Below are 18,305 nucleotides of genomic sequence, written 5' to 3'. Positions count from 1 at the left end.
TGGACATCAGGACAATGGTGATGATCTTAGGAAAACTTCTAATGTGTAGAGGGAAGGAAAGCTATTGGGAAAGAGTGGCCCTGAAGTGGAAATAGATCCTTTATGTCCTTTGAAGTCCCTATGGCTTTACTATAATGTTATGCTCCAAGTATTCTGATGAGTTCTGTTCGAGTGAAAGTTTCTTAGTAAAGAATAACACAGATGAGAAACCTTAGTTAAGCTACTGAACTTTTGAGTGCCTCAGTTTCCTCATCTGTAAAAATAATATCTACTTTAAAGGGTTGCTAGGAGCAATAAATGATGTTTGTAGAAGCATGTTAACACAGTGCTGACACTTTGTAAGCAAATAATAAATGTTAGCAATTATTAATAATGTAGGAAAGAAGAAAGCAACACAGTGGGGAAACCAAGTCTTAAAATCAAACTTGACAGAAGTAATGCAGAAAGACAGTTGTTTAAAAAAGAGATCAGCTGTAACGTGATAGTAATATGTAACTTAGAAAAAAATCTGCCCTTTACTCATTTAATTTCTGTTTGGAAATGGTGCTACTCTGATGATGTTGAAGGAATACATACAGTGTGCCCTGAGCACTTATATTGACAAGCAAATACAGGCATTATCAGTTGTCAAATGCAGCTTGCACTAAGTAGTTGATACTATTAATAAACAACTGAACATGATTTCTTTTATCTTTCTGAAGAAAATAATGAAGTTTTGGAGTCTCTAAATAAAGAGTTTTCTTAAAAGGGGAAAAGCATTTATTACTCTGTTCATAACACTTTATTCATTTCAGATGTTAACAGATCAGAGTGCTAAAACACCAGAGGAAAGGGGACAAAACAGATTAGAACTGGGAATGCAAAGTAGGAAACCTTACTATGACTGGGGCTTAATTCATCTTAATACTAACTGAGGTTGGCAAAACCAGCATGAAGCGATAGATTTTAAAGCTGTCCTTTAAAAAATTATTCTACAGAAGTTAATATAATTATTCATAACATGCCTAGCTGTCTTGTTGTGTAGAGACCATCTGACTTAGAAGCACACAACTTATCAATGAAAGAACACATGTCAAACATCCCTTGTTATTAAACCATGTCACATTCTTCCTAGTCTGTGGTACTTATTAGACTGCAGATCCCATAATCCTCTTCTGAGTCCCTTCTGCGTTTAATTCAGTTCAATCTTAAGTAGTTAAAGAAACTGTTTTCAGTGGCAACTAATAACTACTGACCTACAGTGACACTGCCCTACAATAGACTTGTCAGCTCTGAAAAGTTGTACCAAAGACGCTGATTAGGACTTCAAGAGGTTTGTAGCAAGAATCAATGGTTGGTCTGTATTAATGCTGTGTTGCCTGCACAGAAATGATGAAAGTGGAACACCATTAGTTATGCCTCATTAAGCTACACAACCCTTCTAAAAAGAAATTTGTTTAGCCTTACCAAAACCTTGTACAATTTTAAGCTTTCTGTGTTGCATTTTTCAGGGCACCTCAAAAGCTTCAATAACAAAAGGCTAAGAACCAAGAAAAGTAAGAAAGTATATAAACATGAAACTTTTACTTCTGCATGTTAACCGTCTATTTTCCTAAAGGACAGGCACAAGAGACACTGTTTAGAAGGGGAAAGTATATTTCAAACCATAGAGAAAACCCAAACCTTAAGTGTTGATATGGAAAAATATTTAAAAGTGATGTTACCTGTCAAATCTCTGCTGTTGGAAAAGGGGAGGAGGACCTCGCCAAGAATCCTGGGGCCTCATATCTGGAAAATAAACAGCAGATTTAAAAAAGTAATCACTTTTCAACTACCTAGATATTTTATAATTAAAAATTCTTGAAAAAATATTGAGACAGAATATAAACTAAATAAACTAGCATAATCATACACATGGGAAATGTAAAAAGATACAAAACTAAGAGGGTCAGTAAATTTGTTCGTTTTATTATTTTTCTTTTGGTAAACAGTTTTATAACCTTGGTCATTAAACTCACACATTTCTCTTTCTCTCAGCTATGTATGTATATATGTATGTGTATAAAGGTATATATACTTTTTATATTTATGTTTCAAATGCTGTGCAAAAAGAAGGGATTTAGGTTTTTTTCCATAAATACAAACTTAATGTATAGTAACTTTAATAGAAATCCTGAAATTATTTCCCTAAACATGTAAGAAAAGGAACCCTAACTTACCTAGCTATCACAACAAAAAAACAGAGAGCACCAGGAAGATGAGTTAATAAAGGGGACCCCCCCACACTTTTCTATTGTTTTCTTATAGTCAAACCTCTTCCCATAAGACAAAACTGAATTAGCAACATCTAACTATAAGAAACAATTAAATGGCTGATTCTCCTCTATGTAAGCAGGATTAAAGGAACACCCCACAACACCAGTCAGTAGGGCGTTTAGTAGCTCAGTAGATTGGTATCAATCAACTGCCACTCTGGTCTCGTCTTGTCTACCACAGCCCTTTGCCCCGAAGTCACCGGTAACCAAACCCACGAGATGCCTCTCTTGGAAAGGAACGGGGAAGCCACCGTTAATTCCAAGAAGAATCCCATTTTGAAGTGAAAGAAAGGTGGCATCTCCAGTTGACTTAAGTCCCTTCTTTATCTCTTAAAAACCAAATTAGTGCAAACTGATAAGAATGCTGAGGAAATTTCATGGTGGTTATCAGATATTCAAAACCTGAATGGAAACTCAGGAAACTAATCACCAAAGAATTCACAGAAACAGGGCAAGAAGGATCACTAGTCTAGGCCCAGAATAACTTCTGAATTTCTACTACAGACTGTACACTATCAGACAAATCATAATTAGAGGATATAAAACCAGAAATTCTTAGAAAACAGTCATCATTTCATCTGTGTGACTTCTATGGAAAAACTCAAGATACATTTACCTTAACACATTTTGGTTTTTCAATGAGTTACCATTTATGAGAAAGCAATACATTGAAAAGTAAAATCAACATTTGGGTTACTTTTTCTGATCATTATTTTGTTAAACTTGAAGTTCAAATAGATATTGCATAAAAATTAGGTTAGTGAAAACTTGTTCAAGTGTTCCCAGAAGTACTTTGTTTTAGTTTCTTACATATATAAAATTAGCTAATATAACAAAAGTCAAAAGAAATATAGTGAATTTCATTCAGACTCCTGTCTAGCTCTGTACTTCACATGTTCCAGAGGCATTGTGGTCACCCTGGAAACATGCCCCCTTTTACCATTAAGGCTTAATTCCGTGATTCTAGTTCCATGGTGTCTCTTTATATATGGTATCATCAAAGAATACATACACTTCATGGTACACACAGAAGCTTCCACCCAGGATCCCTAATAAATTTAAAATTAAATGAAAATAATAAAAAAGACACATCTGCACTAAGAAAAGGCTTCAGAAGTGCTTATCTTAATGTTTTATGAAAAATATAGAAAGAAAGCTTGTATATTCAGAGAATGTCATCACCATCAGGAATACATCATTAGATTCAAATATACTACATGTTAGATTAAGCACAACAATATTTCTAAGTAGAATGAGGATGTAAAGTTAATTAAGTATAAATGATTTTTTGGAGGGGCAACCCTTCAATAGTCTTACTTATACACTAACAAGTGCCCAGAAAAATGACATAAGTTCCTATTACATCATTCTAATATACTAGGTACTTCCCACTCTATTTGCTTTTTCTTTCTATTTCTCACCTCCAGAACAATTTTTTTTTCACATAGACTTAACACATGCAAAAACTATAGTTTTGTTAAAACCTAACCAAATTTTGCAAGACTTAAAAATTGTCAAACAATTATTAAAACATCTCTTGCTTTCAATCCATAAAAGAAAAACATAAGGGATCAAAGACAAACTTCAAGGCTACCTTTAAACAAATCTTTTCATGTGGCTCTGAGCAAAACATATACAGCCCTTAAGTATACATAAAGCAAAAACATTTCCTGGCTGATAAGTAATGAAGTAGAAGGTAAAACAAACTTATTATCATTCATTTAAATGGCTCTAACAGAAGATCCATTCGAGAGGGAGCAAAAAGAATTCTGAGATAGTGAATTGCATTTCCAAAAGGTATAGGTAGAGGAAAAATGAGTTAATTTTTCCTTTGGTCTTTAAAAACATATCCCTTTTCTAGAGCTCTAAGGTCACACAAACCAAGGCTTCGCCAATAACTCCTCAAATGACAATTTACCTAATCAGCGTGGTAATCACAGAAAAGATTCCATGTTTACTAATTGCATTAATCAAAAATCACTTTTCAAATGCCGCTAATTGACAAGTTTACTGACTGAAATTAAGTGAAGTGACATATCAGACTCTCCAGGTTGTAGAAACAAAATGCTTTATTCACACCGAGTGTTCAGGGCTGCACTTGACTCCAAGAAGTTATCAGTAACCAGACAATTACTCATCAGCCAAAAACTGACACACTAAACACAAATCAAAGACCAACAGTAAGAAACACCTACAGCAGATACTTGACAGAGTTTGCAGTTTGACAGAATGGCCTTTCTTGAGTGTAATTTTGCAGCACCATATGAAGGAAATAGTAGCTATGATACTAAAAATATTTTAAGAGATTGATAAAATGGGTTTAGATGTTTATTTTACTAAAACAAACTATTTCTGACTAAATTTTAAGTTCAAAATTCTATAAAAAAGGAAACCAATCTTTTAATCATTTAATACTCTCATAGTACTCACTATGCGTCAGGCACTGTTTCAAGTGCTTGATAACTTAAACTCATTTATTGTAAATATTCTGTGAGATGGGTATTCTCTGTACCATTTTAGAAATGAGGAAACGGCAGTACTGACAAAAATCTTCCTAAGGTCGCAAGGCTATTAAGGGGCAGAGTGAAAGCCACAGGATAGGTAAGTTCTCTTAACCACTCCCCACTACACTATGCTACTCCAAGTTTCACATACACTTGTGCTGTTGGTTGAGGTGACTCTTCATGTTATTTTATTTCAGAAGGATCAGAGGAGAACCACCTCCTCAACCAGGAGGCTCAGAAGAGGCTTAGGACTTTTCAAGAAGGCAGTTTAGGAATTTGAAATTTTCCAACATTTCGAAAGTTTAGAATTAACATTACACATATCTAATTAAAAGAGGGAGGAAAAATAAATGTAATTAACACATGCACTTTGGTAGTAATTATCTTGACAAACATGGATTCATGGAGAAAAAGTAAGAAAAGGTCTTGGTTAAAATCAATGAAATCACTGCCCCTTTAAAAAGGGTAATACTACCATAAAAGATTCAGTATTCAAAAAAATATATGGCCTTTGAGCGGCTTTTCTTTGTGCTCAGGCTCAATCCTAATTCTTTGGAGTGTACTATCTCTTCTAATAAACATCTCTTTCACCACTTTAAAAAAATATATATATATATTATATATATATGATCAGATAAAAATTACAACAGGATACAGAGATACAGATGGATGGATGGATGATAGACTGAGCTATGTATGAAGAGTATTGGGGAAACATCACAGAACATGGGATTTCATTTCTTGATAGTTGGCAGCCATTTGTCTGGGCTTATCATACAACTGTGACCATTTACTATCGGGCAATGACCATTCTAGATTAGGTCAATTATTTACCCAACACATCTCTCACAAAGGTTATCAGGGACTAATTTGTGATATGACATGGCTATACGCTAGGAAGTCCAACCTCATATAAGTTCTCTTATAACCAAGGGCAATTAAAATTAATCTATCCAAATCCTCTTGAACTTTTACATCTCTGGCTTATCTGCAGATACTTCCCAATTTTCTCTCTCCAACCATCTTCGCTCTCCAGCAACTATCAGATCCATATTACTAACTCCTGACAGATGACTTAAATGTCTTCAGCACTTCAACCTCCACCAATGTTACATTCATCATATTCTTCCATAGTCCTTCACCCTCCTGGGTTTCCAAATTCTGTTAAAGGCATCATTAGTCACCCAGGTATCCACAGTGTACACGTGAGCCTCATCTTGAACCTTCTCTCTCCCTCACTTGTCACATTCAATTATACAGCCCTTCAGTTTCTCCTCTCCCACTTCCTCCACTTTGAACCTACTTTGCCAAAAATCACTTTGAACCTTCATTATCTCTTCCTAACTAGAATCACCACCAAGTCTTTTCCATAGCCAACAGAGTTGTGGTTCGAGAAAGGAGATGTAATTATGCATTCCTCTGGTTTAAAAAACTCTTACAAATAAAGAAACTCATACACAAATTAATAAATCAGCAAGGGACAAGAACAGAAAATTTATGAAAGAAAAACTGGTTAGTAAAAATATGATCAGGCAGCAATTTAAAAAAAATCATACCTTAAAACAAAAATACATTCTTCCTTGCTTATCATGTTATAAAGAACTTTTAAAAAACGGTAACACCTGGGATCGGTGGAAGCTGGGATATTAGAAATTCTCACCTGCTGCTATCATAAGTGTAAACTGGTATGCGTTTACTTGGAGGTTAATGTAGGGATATTAACCAAAAGTCCATTCAACATACCTTTTCATCCAGCAATACCACTTGTAGAAATTTAGTTTATAATTAAGAAAGAAATCTATTTTAAAAGATTAGAAGCAACATAAGTTTAAAAGTTAAGCAATATACTTATAAGTTATCCATGACTATATAATTAAAAAGAATTGAAATCCAGAAACATATTATGAAGTGAATGACAATGAACATATGACACATAACAAAAGGAATGTGTGACAAAGCTAAAGTTATGAGAGGAAAATTTATTATAATCAAGTGCATATATTAGGTAAGAAAGACTGAAAATAAATTACCTAAGTCTTCATCTCCAAAAATGATTAAAAAAGAACACCACTTTAATTCTAAAGAAACTAGAAGAATGAAGGCAAAAGCAGAAATCAACAGAAAACAAGAGAGGAAGGAAAAATAAATGTACTTAAATGGGGCTGGGGGGTGGGTGGGTGAAGGTGGGGAACAACCACAAAGCTAAAAGTTAATTCAATGAAAAAACAAACAAAAAACTAACAAAATTAAACAGGCCCTAATAACACGAATCAAGAAAAGGGGCACAGCACACATTACCAACACCAGGCATTAACTTTAAAGTCTTATAGTCATTAAAAAGATATTAATAGTGTATCATGAGACAAAGGAGGCAAGAATATACAATGGGGTAAAGACAGCCACTTCAAAAAATAGTGTTGGGAAAACTGGACAGACACATGCAAAAAAATGAAACTGGACCACCTTCTTACACCATATATAAAAATAAACTGAAAATGGATTAAAGTCTTAAATGTTAAGACCTGAAACCATGAAACTCCTAAAAGAAAACATATGCAGTCAACTCTTTGACATCGGACTTAGCAATATTTTTTTGGATATGCCTTCCTAGGCAAGGGAAACAAAAGAAAAAAATAAACAAATGGGACTACATGAAACAAAAAGTTTTTGCATGGTTAAGACCATCAACAAAATGAAGAGACAACCTACTGAATGGGAGAAGATATTTGCCATTAATATAATACACAACAATAAGGGGTTAGTATCCAAAATATATAAGGAACTCATAGAGCTCAACATCAAAAATACAAACAATCCAATTAAATCATAGGTAGAGGATCTGAACAACTATTTCTCCAAAGAGGACATATAGATGGCCAACATACACATGAAAAGATGCTCAACGTCACAAATCATCAGGGAAATGCAAATCAAAACCACAATGAGGTATCACCTCTCACCTATCAGAATGGCTATCATCAATGAATCACTAAACAACAAGTGTTGGTGAGGATGTGGAGAAAGAGGGCCTGCACATATGGTTGGTAGGATTGTAAATTGGTGCAGCCACTAGGAAAACAGTATTTAACATCCTCAAAAAATTAAAAATAGAACGACTATATGTCCCAGCAATTCCACTGCTGGGTATTTATTTAAAGAAATCTAAAACTCTAATTTGAAGTTGAGATGGCAGAGTAGGTAAATGCTGTGCTTGCCTCCTCCCATGACCACATCTAAATTACAACTAAATCATAGAACCACCATCCTTGAGGACCAAACGAAGACTAGCTGAACAGAACTCCTCTAAGAATATAAAGAAAAGCCACAATGAGACTGGCAGGAGGGGTGGAGACGTTAAACAGGCTGGTCCCACACCCATGTGTGGCAGCTAAGAATCAGGAGGGATAGCTCTGCTGTGGAGGTCCACCCTGAGGAGCAAGGGGTCCCAGCTCCCCACTAAACTCCACAATCTGGACCACCAGTACCAGGAAGAGAAGTCTCTACAACATTAGGCTGTGAAAATCAGTAAGGATTCTGTTTAGGTGAGATAGAGGGCTGCTGGAGTTGCAGTATTCCTCATAAAGGGCCTGCGCATGGACTTCCTCGCTGATGGACTCACTCCCTCTGAGTTCTAGTGCAGCACCTATAACAGCACTAGGAACATACGAGGAGGAACTGAAGTATCTAGCTTCAGGGCGAGAACTGGAGGGGCAGCTCTGGCCAGGATAGAAGTGCTGGCAGGCAGGTACAGGTGGGTGGCAATGCTAAGCCTCCAGCAAACTGGCTAAACACTGCTCAACACACCCTAGTAATTCCCTGAGAACCCACCCCACCCAACTCGCACACAGGCCCAAAGCTCTTTCAGTAGCTGTAATTCACTAGTAGGCAGCCCTGGTCCACGTTCCTGACTTCCCTAAAATCTCTGAAAGATCTATAAACTCCAAAGAAGCAGCTACTGGCCTTAGCATGCCCTGTAACACTTGGTAAGTGGTTGCCATCATAGTACTAGTGGCAGCCAGCCTCGTTTCTCAGCATAGCTAATCCCAGGAGCCTCCAAGCTCAGCACAGGCAGCTACCAACCTTGGCCAGCACCAGAGCTCCTCCCAAGAGGTCCCAGAACTAACACACCCTGTGACTGGCTTCAGACCACACTAGAACACTACTCGATTAGCTCCACAAAAAACAAACCCAAGTGGTGGACTCAACAAGCACCAGAGCCCCACTACAGAGAAACCAATAGGTTAGGTCAGCCCCTACTAACAGTTCATCTACTGTAGTCACAGCCACTCCTAACAGTCAGCCTGAGGGTCAATCTCACTCACTGATGTACCAAGAGCAAATAAGGCTCAACTATAACAGGAAGGGACACACAACCCACACAAGGGACAACCCTGGAGCATTTCGTTCAGGTGACTCAGAGAGACTACACCACTGGCACCACAAGCCACCGACTACATGAGGCCACCCTACCAAGACTGGGAGACGTAGCAGATTTACCTAATACATAGAAACAAACACAAGGATGCAGCCAAAATGAGGAGACAAAGAAACATGCCCAAAATGAAAGAACAGGACAAAAGTGCAGAAAAAGAAACAAACAAAAGAGAGGCAAGCAATCTACCAGATACACAATTCAAAACACTGGTTATAAATATGCTCAATTAAACTAGGTGAAGAATAGATGAATTCAATGAGAACTTACACAAAAAGATAGAAACCATAAAAAAGAACTAGTCAGAAATGAAGAACGCAATAACTGAAATAAAGAATACATTAATTAGACAGAATCAATAGCAGATTAGATGAAACAGAAGATTAAATTAGTGATTCGGAAGACAAGGTAGCAGAAAACACCCAAAAACAAACAAACAAAAATAAAAACAATTAAAACATGAGAACAGTTTAATGGATCTCTGAAACAATATAAAGTGCAATAATATTAGCATCATAGGGATACCAAATGGAGGAGAGAGAAAGCAAGGAACTAAAACCTATTTGAAAATATAAAGACTGAAAACTTGTTAACCTGGCAAAGGAAATAGACATACAAGCCCAGGAAGTGCACAGTCCCAAACAAGATGAAGCCAAACAGGTCCACATCAAGACACATTATAATTAAAATGGCAAAGGTTAAAGACAGAATCCACAAAGCAGCAAGAGAAAGGCAATTAGTAAATATAAGGAAGCTCCCATAAGACTGTCAGCTAATTTCTCAACCAGAAGGGATTGGCAGGAAATATTCAAAGTGATGTCAAGCTAGGACCTACAACCAAAATTATTCTACAAAGTAAGGACAGATAAAGAGCTTCCCAGACAAGAAAAAGCTAAAGAAGTTCATCACTACCAAACCAGTATTACAGGAAACGTAAAAGGGACTTCTTTAAGAAGGAAAAAAAAAAAGACCAAAAATATGAATAATAAAATGGCAATACCTACAACGTGTGATCAAACAATACAGTGAATGCTTGAATAAGGAAAAAAAATTTATTACAGTAAAAGACACATTGCCATTAATCCCCCTCAAAATACTACCCTCGCTTTGAATACACTTATGCCATCATTCTTGACACTTTCTGAAGCAGTTCTGGAAGTCCTCTTTCATGAGTCTTTTGCTGTGCTGTCTTGGCTGCCTCAATGTCCTGAATTATTCTGACTTCGGGTAAGGCCCAGAAGTTGCACAGTGCCAGATCTGGTAAATAAGGTGGGTGAGCACACACCGTGATGTTTTTATTTGACAGAAATTGCTGTACCAGAAGCGATGTGTGACATGGAGTGTTGTCATGATGGAGGATGACTTACCGCACACTTTAAAACATACCTTCTCTCACCCATAGCTCACACCTGACTGACTGCACCAAACAAGTTGAAATTTGTCACACGTTGTTACTAAGGTTCAACGTGCTGCATCCCATACTGAAGAACCCTTCCTTTCCGTTGGATGGCACTCAGCAGCAGTATTCACCATATTTTGTGATCACAACAGAAAGGCTCCATGTCACAAATTGCTTCTGGTATGGCAATTTCTGTCAATTAAAAACATTACAATGTGTCCTCATCCACCTTATTCACCAGATCTGGCACCGTGCAACTTCTGGCTCTTCCCCAAAGTCAAAATGATTCAGGACATCGAGGAAGCCACGACAGTGCAACTCATGAAAGAGGACTTCCAGAACTGCTTCAGAAAGTGGCAAGAACGATGGGGTGTGTTCAAAGTGAGGGGGAGTATTTTGAGGGGTATTAATGGCAATTTTTTTTTTTTTTTTTTTTAAGATTTTATTGGGGAAGGGGAACAGGACTTTATTGGGGAACAGTGTGTACTTCCAGTCCTTTTCTTTTTTCCCCCAAGTCAAGTTGTTGTCCTTTCAGTCTTAGTTGTGGAGAGCGCAGCTCAGCTCCAGGTCCAGTTACGTTGCTAGTTGCAGGGGGCACAGCCCACCATCCCTTGTGGGAGTCAAACCGGCAACCTTGTGGTTGAGAGGACGCGCTCCAACCAACTGAGCCATCCGTGAGGCAGCTCAAGGTGCCGTGTTCAATCTTAGATGCAGGGGGCGGAGCCCACCATCCCTTGCGGGACTCAAGGAGTTGAACCGGCAACCTGTGGTTGAGAGCCCACTGGCCCATGTGGGAATCGAACCGGCAGCCTTCGGAGTTAGGAGCATGGAGCTCTAACCACCTGAGCCACCGGGCCGGCCCCAGCAATGTATCTTTTACTGTAATAATTTTTTTAAAATTTAAACATTCACCATATTGATTGATCACACCTCATATAAAGACCGATAGCACTATGTTATGCATCCTTAGCAGCAATAGCTTTTCCAGGCTCTGCAGTCATCTAAACAAAATTATAGACATGCTGCACACTCCATTAAAAACAAAAAACAAAAATAGGATTATCTTTTCATTAGTGGCACAGTTCTAAGTACTCATTGTTCTTCTAACTATCAGCTAAAAACCGTTTTAAAAAGACAAAACAAAACAAACATAAAACCACCCCTTTGGATTCATACAAAAATGACTGAGTGGAAGTAAGCAAAAGTCAACCTAACTATTATTTTACCAAATCTGTGGTGTTTGAATGGTAAGAGCTCCGTGGAAGAAAAGAGATACCAAGCTGCACTTCAAAGCTTCAGGCCACAACCAAAACACAGCATCACTTCAAACAGAAGCTGTAGTCAACACTGCGCTCTTAGATATGTTCAAGGATGCTGACATCACTATTTCATCATCCGCTCACTCATGCAGTAAGGAGGAGAGATCAAGTACTGTACTTTGATTGTGGTCAACTCAATTACCATGTTACCAAAATAGCAAGCTGCCAGAATCAAAAATAAGATTCCTCTATCCAGCACTAGTTATCTTCAGTTCTTTACCACCAAGCTTACAAAAGCTATCACCATTTCCAAAGGACATTAAGGGAGCAAAGAAACCACATCTGATGGCTTAGCTGGGATCACCACATTGTTCAGGCTGAGCTATTCCACAGCAGTGTGATTTTCTTATTTCTGGTGTTTGATCTCACCACAAGGATTCTTTTACCTTATATCCACTAAAGGAATGTGTGCACATTTGTGTATAAATTTGGACTGAAGACGCATGGCCATTGACAGAGTGTGTGTTGTATTTAGTGGTGCAGTAGCTGTGTCAGTGTAAATTGCCCCTATGTCCCTGTGCACCTCCAAGCTCTGGACAGGGTAACGTCATAGACCATTTTACCCCTTTGGCTGCTGGCATTATCTGACTTAATTCTTCCTCTCCCCTCCCCTAACCCCCTGCAATAAACCACAGTCTTTTAAGATTTTGTTTCTTCAGTTTTGTTCACCTGAGGTTTGGTTGGTCCAGTTCTAAAAGTTTTGGGGGCTATGGTGGCTACAGGGGATAGCTTTTCTTCTACTTTTTCCTGACAGACACCAGGAGTGTTGGTCAGTGGTCAGTCTGGAAGCTGTGATACCATTATGGACAGAAGTAAATGTCCAAGAGCCATAAGAAAAAAGGAACTGATAAGAATGTGTCAATAAACAGCTTGCTTTAACAATAACCTGGATGTGCTTTCACCATTTACTGGTAAAAATCTCAGGGCATTCATAGCGCTTTCAAAGTGATAGATCCTTCTGTTTTATGCGTATGGCTGGATACATATTCCACATATACTGTATATATAGAAATACTCAGAAATGTTGTTTACTAAATATTAGAGGAAAAGCAGATAAGTAACTACTGCACCAAGCAGTTCTCCAACAGGCCCATTAAACTCTGTGCCTTTTCTGTGCTTCACTAAATAGAATAAAACTGCAGAAGTCCATAGATTTCATGATGGAGTCTAACAATGCTCCATTCAATGTCGTTAAGCCAGCTTCCAAGATGGCAGTGTAGGACTTGCCCCTGGGACTCCCCATAGCTTGAACCCACTCCAGCTATAGCTCTAATTTGACTATCAAGGCAGCTCCAGAGTAGCTTACCCCCAGGACACCCCACGGCCTAAGTCATCTCCAACTACAGCTCTATCTGGCCTGCCAAGGTGGTTCCAGCACAGCATGCCCCCAGGTCTCCATGAGGCCTGTGCCCATCCCAGCTCCAGCCCCAAGTGGCATGCCAAAGAAACTCAGCCCATATAGTCCACAAAGGGAAAGCTACTACACAAAACCACTCCTTCAAAATCAGGAGAGACTGCTGTTTCACATATTCATAAAAACAAATACAGAGACATTCAAAATGAGGATACAGAGAAATACGTTCCCAATAAATGAATAGAAAAAAAACAACAACAACAGAAAAAGAACTAAATAAAATGGAGACAAGCAATACATGACTAAGACTGCAAAACAATGGTTATAAAGATGCTCAATGAACTTGGAGAAGAATAGATGAACTCAGTGGGAACGTTAATAAAGAGAGAAAATATAAAAAGAACCAATCAGAACTGAATAGAGTAACTGAAATGAAAGACAAACTAAAGGAAATCAATAGCAGATTAGCTAAAGCAGAAAAACGAATCACCAAGCTGGAAGACAAGGTGGTGGAAATCATCCAATCTGAAGAGCAAAAAAAAAGAAAGAAAAAGAGGACAGTTTAAGGGACCTCTGGAACAATATCAAATACACAAATATTTGAATCACAGGGGTCCCAGAAGGAGAAAAGAAAAAAAGGGACAGAAAACCTACTATGTTTCCTCAAAAATAAGACCTAACCAGAAAAGAAGCCCTAGCATGATTTTTCAGGATGCTCGTAATATAAAATAAGCCCTACCATATTTCCCTGAAAGTAAGACCAGGTCTTATATTAATTTTTGCTCCAAAAGACGCATTAGGGCTTATTTTATATTATGAGCATCCTGAAAAATCATGCTACAGCTTCTTTTCCATTTGGTCTTATTTTCGGGGAAACACGGTACTTGAAAAAAATAATGCCTGAAAACTTCCCTAACCTGGTGAAGGAAACAGACATCCAAGTGAAGCAGAGAGTCCCAAACAAGATGAACCTAAAAAGTCCCACATAGACACATAATTAAAACACCAAAAGTTAGAGTCTTAAAACAATAAAAAAAACCAGCTGGTTATGTACAAAAGACTATAAGCTGGTTTTTCAGCAAAAACTTTGCAGGTCAGAAGGGAGTAATAGCATGATATACAAGGTCAGACAAATAAGTTCGTGAACTTGTTGCAACGACGTTGCTAACCTTTTTTTTTTTTTTTTTTTTTTTTAATATGAGAAGGATTATTCATTATGAATTTGTAACAACTGGACAAACAGTTAACCAAGTTTACTGTTTGGAAGTGCTAAAAAGGCTGTGTGAAAAAGTCGACCTGAACTTTTCATCAACAATTCATGGCACTTGCATCACGACAATGTGCCAGCTCACAAGGCACTGTCTATAAGGGCGTTTTCAGCCAATAAACAAATAACTGCACTGGAACACCCTCCCTACTCACCTGATCTGGCCCCCAATGACTTCTTTCTTTACCCAAAGATAAAGGAAATATTGAAAGGAAGACATTTTGATGACATTCAGGACATCAAGAATAATACAATGACAGCTCTGATGGCCATTCCAGAAAAAGAGTTCCCAAACTGCTTTGAAGGGTGGACTAGACACTGGCATCAGTGCACAGCTTCCCAAGGGGAGTACTTCGAAGGTGACTATAGTGATACTCAGCAATGAGATATTTAGCACTTTTTCTAGGATGAATTCACAAACTTAATTGTCAGACTTTGTATGACAAACCCATAGCTAACGTCATACTCAAGGATGAAAAGATGGAAGTTTTTTCTCTAAGATCAGGAATAAGATAAGGATGCCCACTGTCACCACTCTTATTCAACACAGTATTGGAAGTCCTAGCCACAGCAGTCAAACAAGAAAAAAACACAAAAGGTGTACAAATTGGAAGGGAAGAAGTAAAACTGTCACTATTTGCAGATGGTATGATACTATTTATAGTCCAACAAAAACTATTAGAATAAATTAAATCAGCGATGTTGCAATTAATATGCAGAAATCTGTTGCAATTCTAAACACTAATAATGAACCACCAGGAAACGAAATTAAGACAGCAATCCCATTTACAACTGATTGTAAAAACAAGATACCTATGAAGAAATTTAACCAAGGAGGTAAAAAACCTGTACTTGGAAATCTGTAAGACATCGATGAAAGAAATGAAGAAGACAAATAAATGAAAGGATATAATATATACTGTACTCATGGATTAGAAGAATTAATATCATTAAAATGTCCATATTATCCAAAGCAACCTAGAGATTCAATGGAATATTCTCAAAATATCAATGACATTTTTCACAGAACTAGAACAAATAATCCTAATATTTATATAGAACCACAAAAAAAACCCCAAATAACCAAAGCAATCTTGAAAAAGAAGAAGACAAGTTGGAGGTATCACACCCCCTGATTTCAAACTATATTACAAAGCTATAGTAATCAAAACAGTATGGCACCGGCACAAAAACAGATATAGAGATCAAAGAATAGAAAGCCTAGAAATAAGCAAATGCTATAGTGGTCAATTCATCTATGAAAAAGGAGGCAAAAATATATAATGGAGCAAAAGACAGTCTTTTCAATGAATGGTGTTAAAAAAAGTGGACAGATACATGCAAACAAAAAAATTAGACCACATTCTTATCCCATATACAAAAATAAACTCAAAATGGATTGAAGACTTAAATATAAGACCCAAAACTGTAAAGACTCCTAGAAGAAATGACAGGCAGTAAACTCTTTGACATTTAACGTAACAATATTTTTTGGGGTATGTCTCCTCAGGCAAAGGCAACAAAAGCAAAAATAAACACATGGGACTACATCAAACAAAAAGCTTTCACATAGCGAAGGAGAGTTATCAACAAGACAAAAAGGAAACCTACTGAATGGGAGAATATATTTACAAATGATATATCCAATAAGGGGTTAATATCCAAAATATATAAAGAACTCATACAACTCAACATCACAAACCAAACAATCTAATTAGGAAATGGACACAGGACCTCAATACATGTTTCTTCAAAGAAGACATACAGATGGCCAACAGGCACATTAAAAGATGCTCAAGATTGCCAATCATCAGGGCAATGAAAACCAAAAGCACAAGGAGATATCACATCATACCTGTCAGAATGACTACTATGAAAAAGACAACAAATAAGTATCGATGAGGATGTGGAGAAAAGGGAACCCTCATGCACTGTTGGTGGTATTGGAAACTAGAACAGCCACTATGGAAAACAGTATGGTAATTCCTCAATAGATTAAAAATAGAGCTACCATACCACCCAGCAACTCCACTTCTGGGTATTTATCAGATGAAAACAAAAACAATGATTCGAAAAGATATATGTACCCTTAAGGTCATTATAGCATTATTTACAATAGCCAAAGTATAAAAGCAACCTACGTCCATCGACAGGATAAAGAAGATGTGGTATATAATACTCAGCCATAAAAAAAGAACAAAACTGGGCCAGCCTGGTGGCTCAGGCAGTTGGAGCTCCGTGCTCCTAACTCTGAAGGCAGCCAGTTCGATTCCCACATGGGCCAGTGGGCTCTCAACCACAAGGCTGCCGGTTCAACTCCTCGAGTCCCGCAAGGGATGGTGGGCTCCACTCCCGGCAACTAAGATTGAACACAGCACCTTGACCTGAGCTGCCTCCTGGATGGTTCAGCTGATTGGAGCGTGTCCTCTCAACCACAAAGTTGACGGTTCGATTCCTCCAGTCCCGCAAGGGATGGTGGGCTGTGCCCCCTGCAACTAGCAATGGCAACTGGACCTGGAGCTGAGCTGCGCCCTCCACAACTAAGACTGAAAGGACAACAACTTGAATTGGGAAAAAAAAGTCCTGTAAGTACACACTGTTCCCCAATGAAGTCCTGTTCCCCTTCCCCAATAAAATCTTAAAAAGAGAAGAAAAAAAAAAGAACAAAACCTTACCATTTGCAACAACATAGATGGACTTTGAGAGCAGTATGCTATGTATAAGTCAGACAGAGAAAGACAAATACCATTAAGATTTCACTTATATGTTCAACCAAAAAACAAATGAACAAACAAAACGAAACAGAAACAACAGAAACAAATTCATAGACACAGAGAACAATCTGTTGGTTGCCAGAGAAGGGGGTGGGGGTGGAGGGGATGAGCAGGAAAGGAGAAGAGATTAAGATATACAAAATTCCAGTTACAAAATAAGTCACAGGGATGTAATATACAATGTAGGGAATAATCCCTATCTCTTTTTAATTTAATTTTTATGAAATATTTCAAACATTCAGAAAAATATTTGAAATGATGACACTTAGATTTAACAAATGTTAGCATCTTGCCCCACTCTCTTTCCCTGACATTCTGACATTGCCTGGTTGGGTAGCAACCAAACAACCAGGAATGAAGAAGCAAGGACTTCATGAAGAAAGAGGTTTTGAAAACTTGGCACAACTTAGACTTTCTTGATAAATGAGCACAGCCATGGAACTCAAAAACAACATCAAATGGGGATACAATTTAAAAATAATGCAAAATCTATGAAGCCTAACATTCAACTATTTTCTCCCTTTTCCACTGCAATCCAAATACCATACAACTATTCTACTGGTTAACATTTCTGAAACATTTTTGCCCATAAAACAAGTTATAAGGGGTCAGAAAAAGGCAAAGTCTTTAGAGAACCACCGGGTAAAAGGCATATTCCTACCGAAAGCAATGGCTGGCTTCATCTTTGGTGGTAATGAGATACAATTTGTTCAAGAAAGGGATATTGTTATCTTCCTATTAAGTGGTTGTAATTCCACATCTACTGCATGTGATTTAATTGCCCCACTACTTGGATTAATGGAATAAATAGCAGTGTATTCCACATACCTCTTTTTGCATATGTTCACTCAAAAGAAGATTTACAAATGAAAATAGGAAATCTAATTCATATATTTAATTAACTATATAAAGAAAAATATCTGAACACTGCAAGGAGTATTCTCTTCTAATTCTTCTGAATT

The 18,305-nt window shown here is 37.6% G+C and overlaps 1 protein-coding gene across 2 annotated transcripts in view; it reads right to left on the bottom strand.

The window, feature by feature from the left end:
• Positions 1 to 18,305, bottom strand: part of XRN2 (5'-3' exoribonuclease 2) — an 85,794-nt gene that overhangs the window by 8,200 nt on the left and 59,289 nt on the right. For both annotated transcript variants that reach the window (XM_019717479.3, XM_074318004.2), the window contains one exon: positions 1,704 to 1,767. In XM_019717479.3, coding sequence (XP_019573038.3) covers positions 1,704 to 1,767 — 64 coding nt within the window. The remainder of the gene's footprint in view (positions 1 to 1,703; positions 1,768 to 18,305) is intronic.

The sequence above is a fragment of the Rhinolophus sinicus genome, chromosome 13 (assembly GCF_057876585.1).
Source record: "Rhinolophus sinicus isolate RSI-liver-muscle chromosome 13, RSI-T2T, whole genome shotgun sequence".
NCBI classification, from domain to species: domain Eukaryota; kingdom Metazoa; phylum Chordata; class Mammalia; order Chiroptera; family Rhinolophidae; genus Rhinolophus; species Rhinolophus sinicus.
This window is presented reverse-complemented; position numbering and strand designations above follow the sequence as displayed.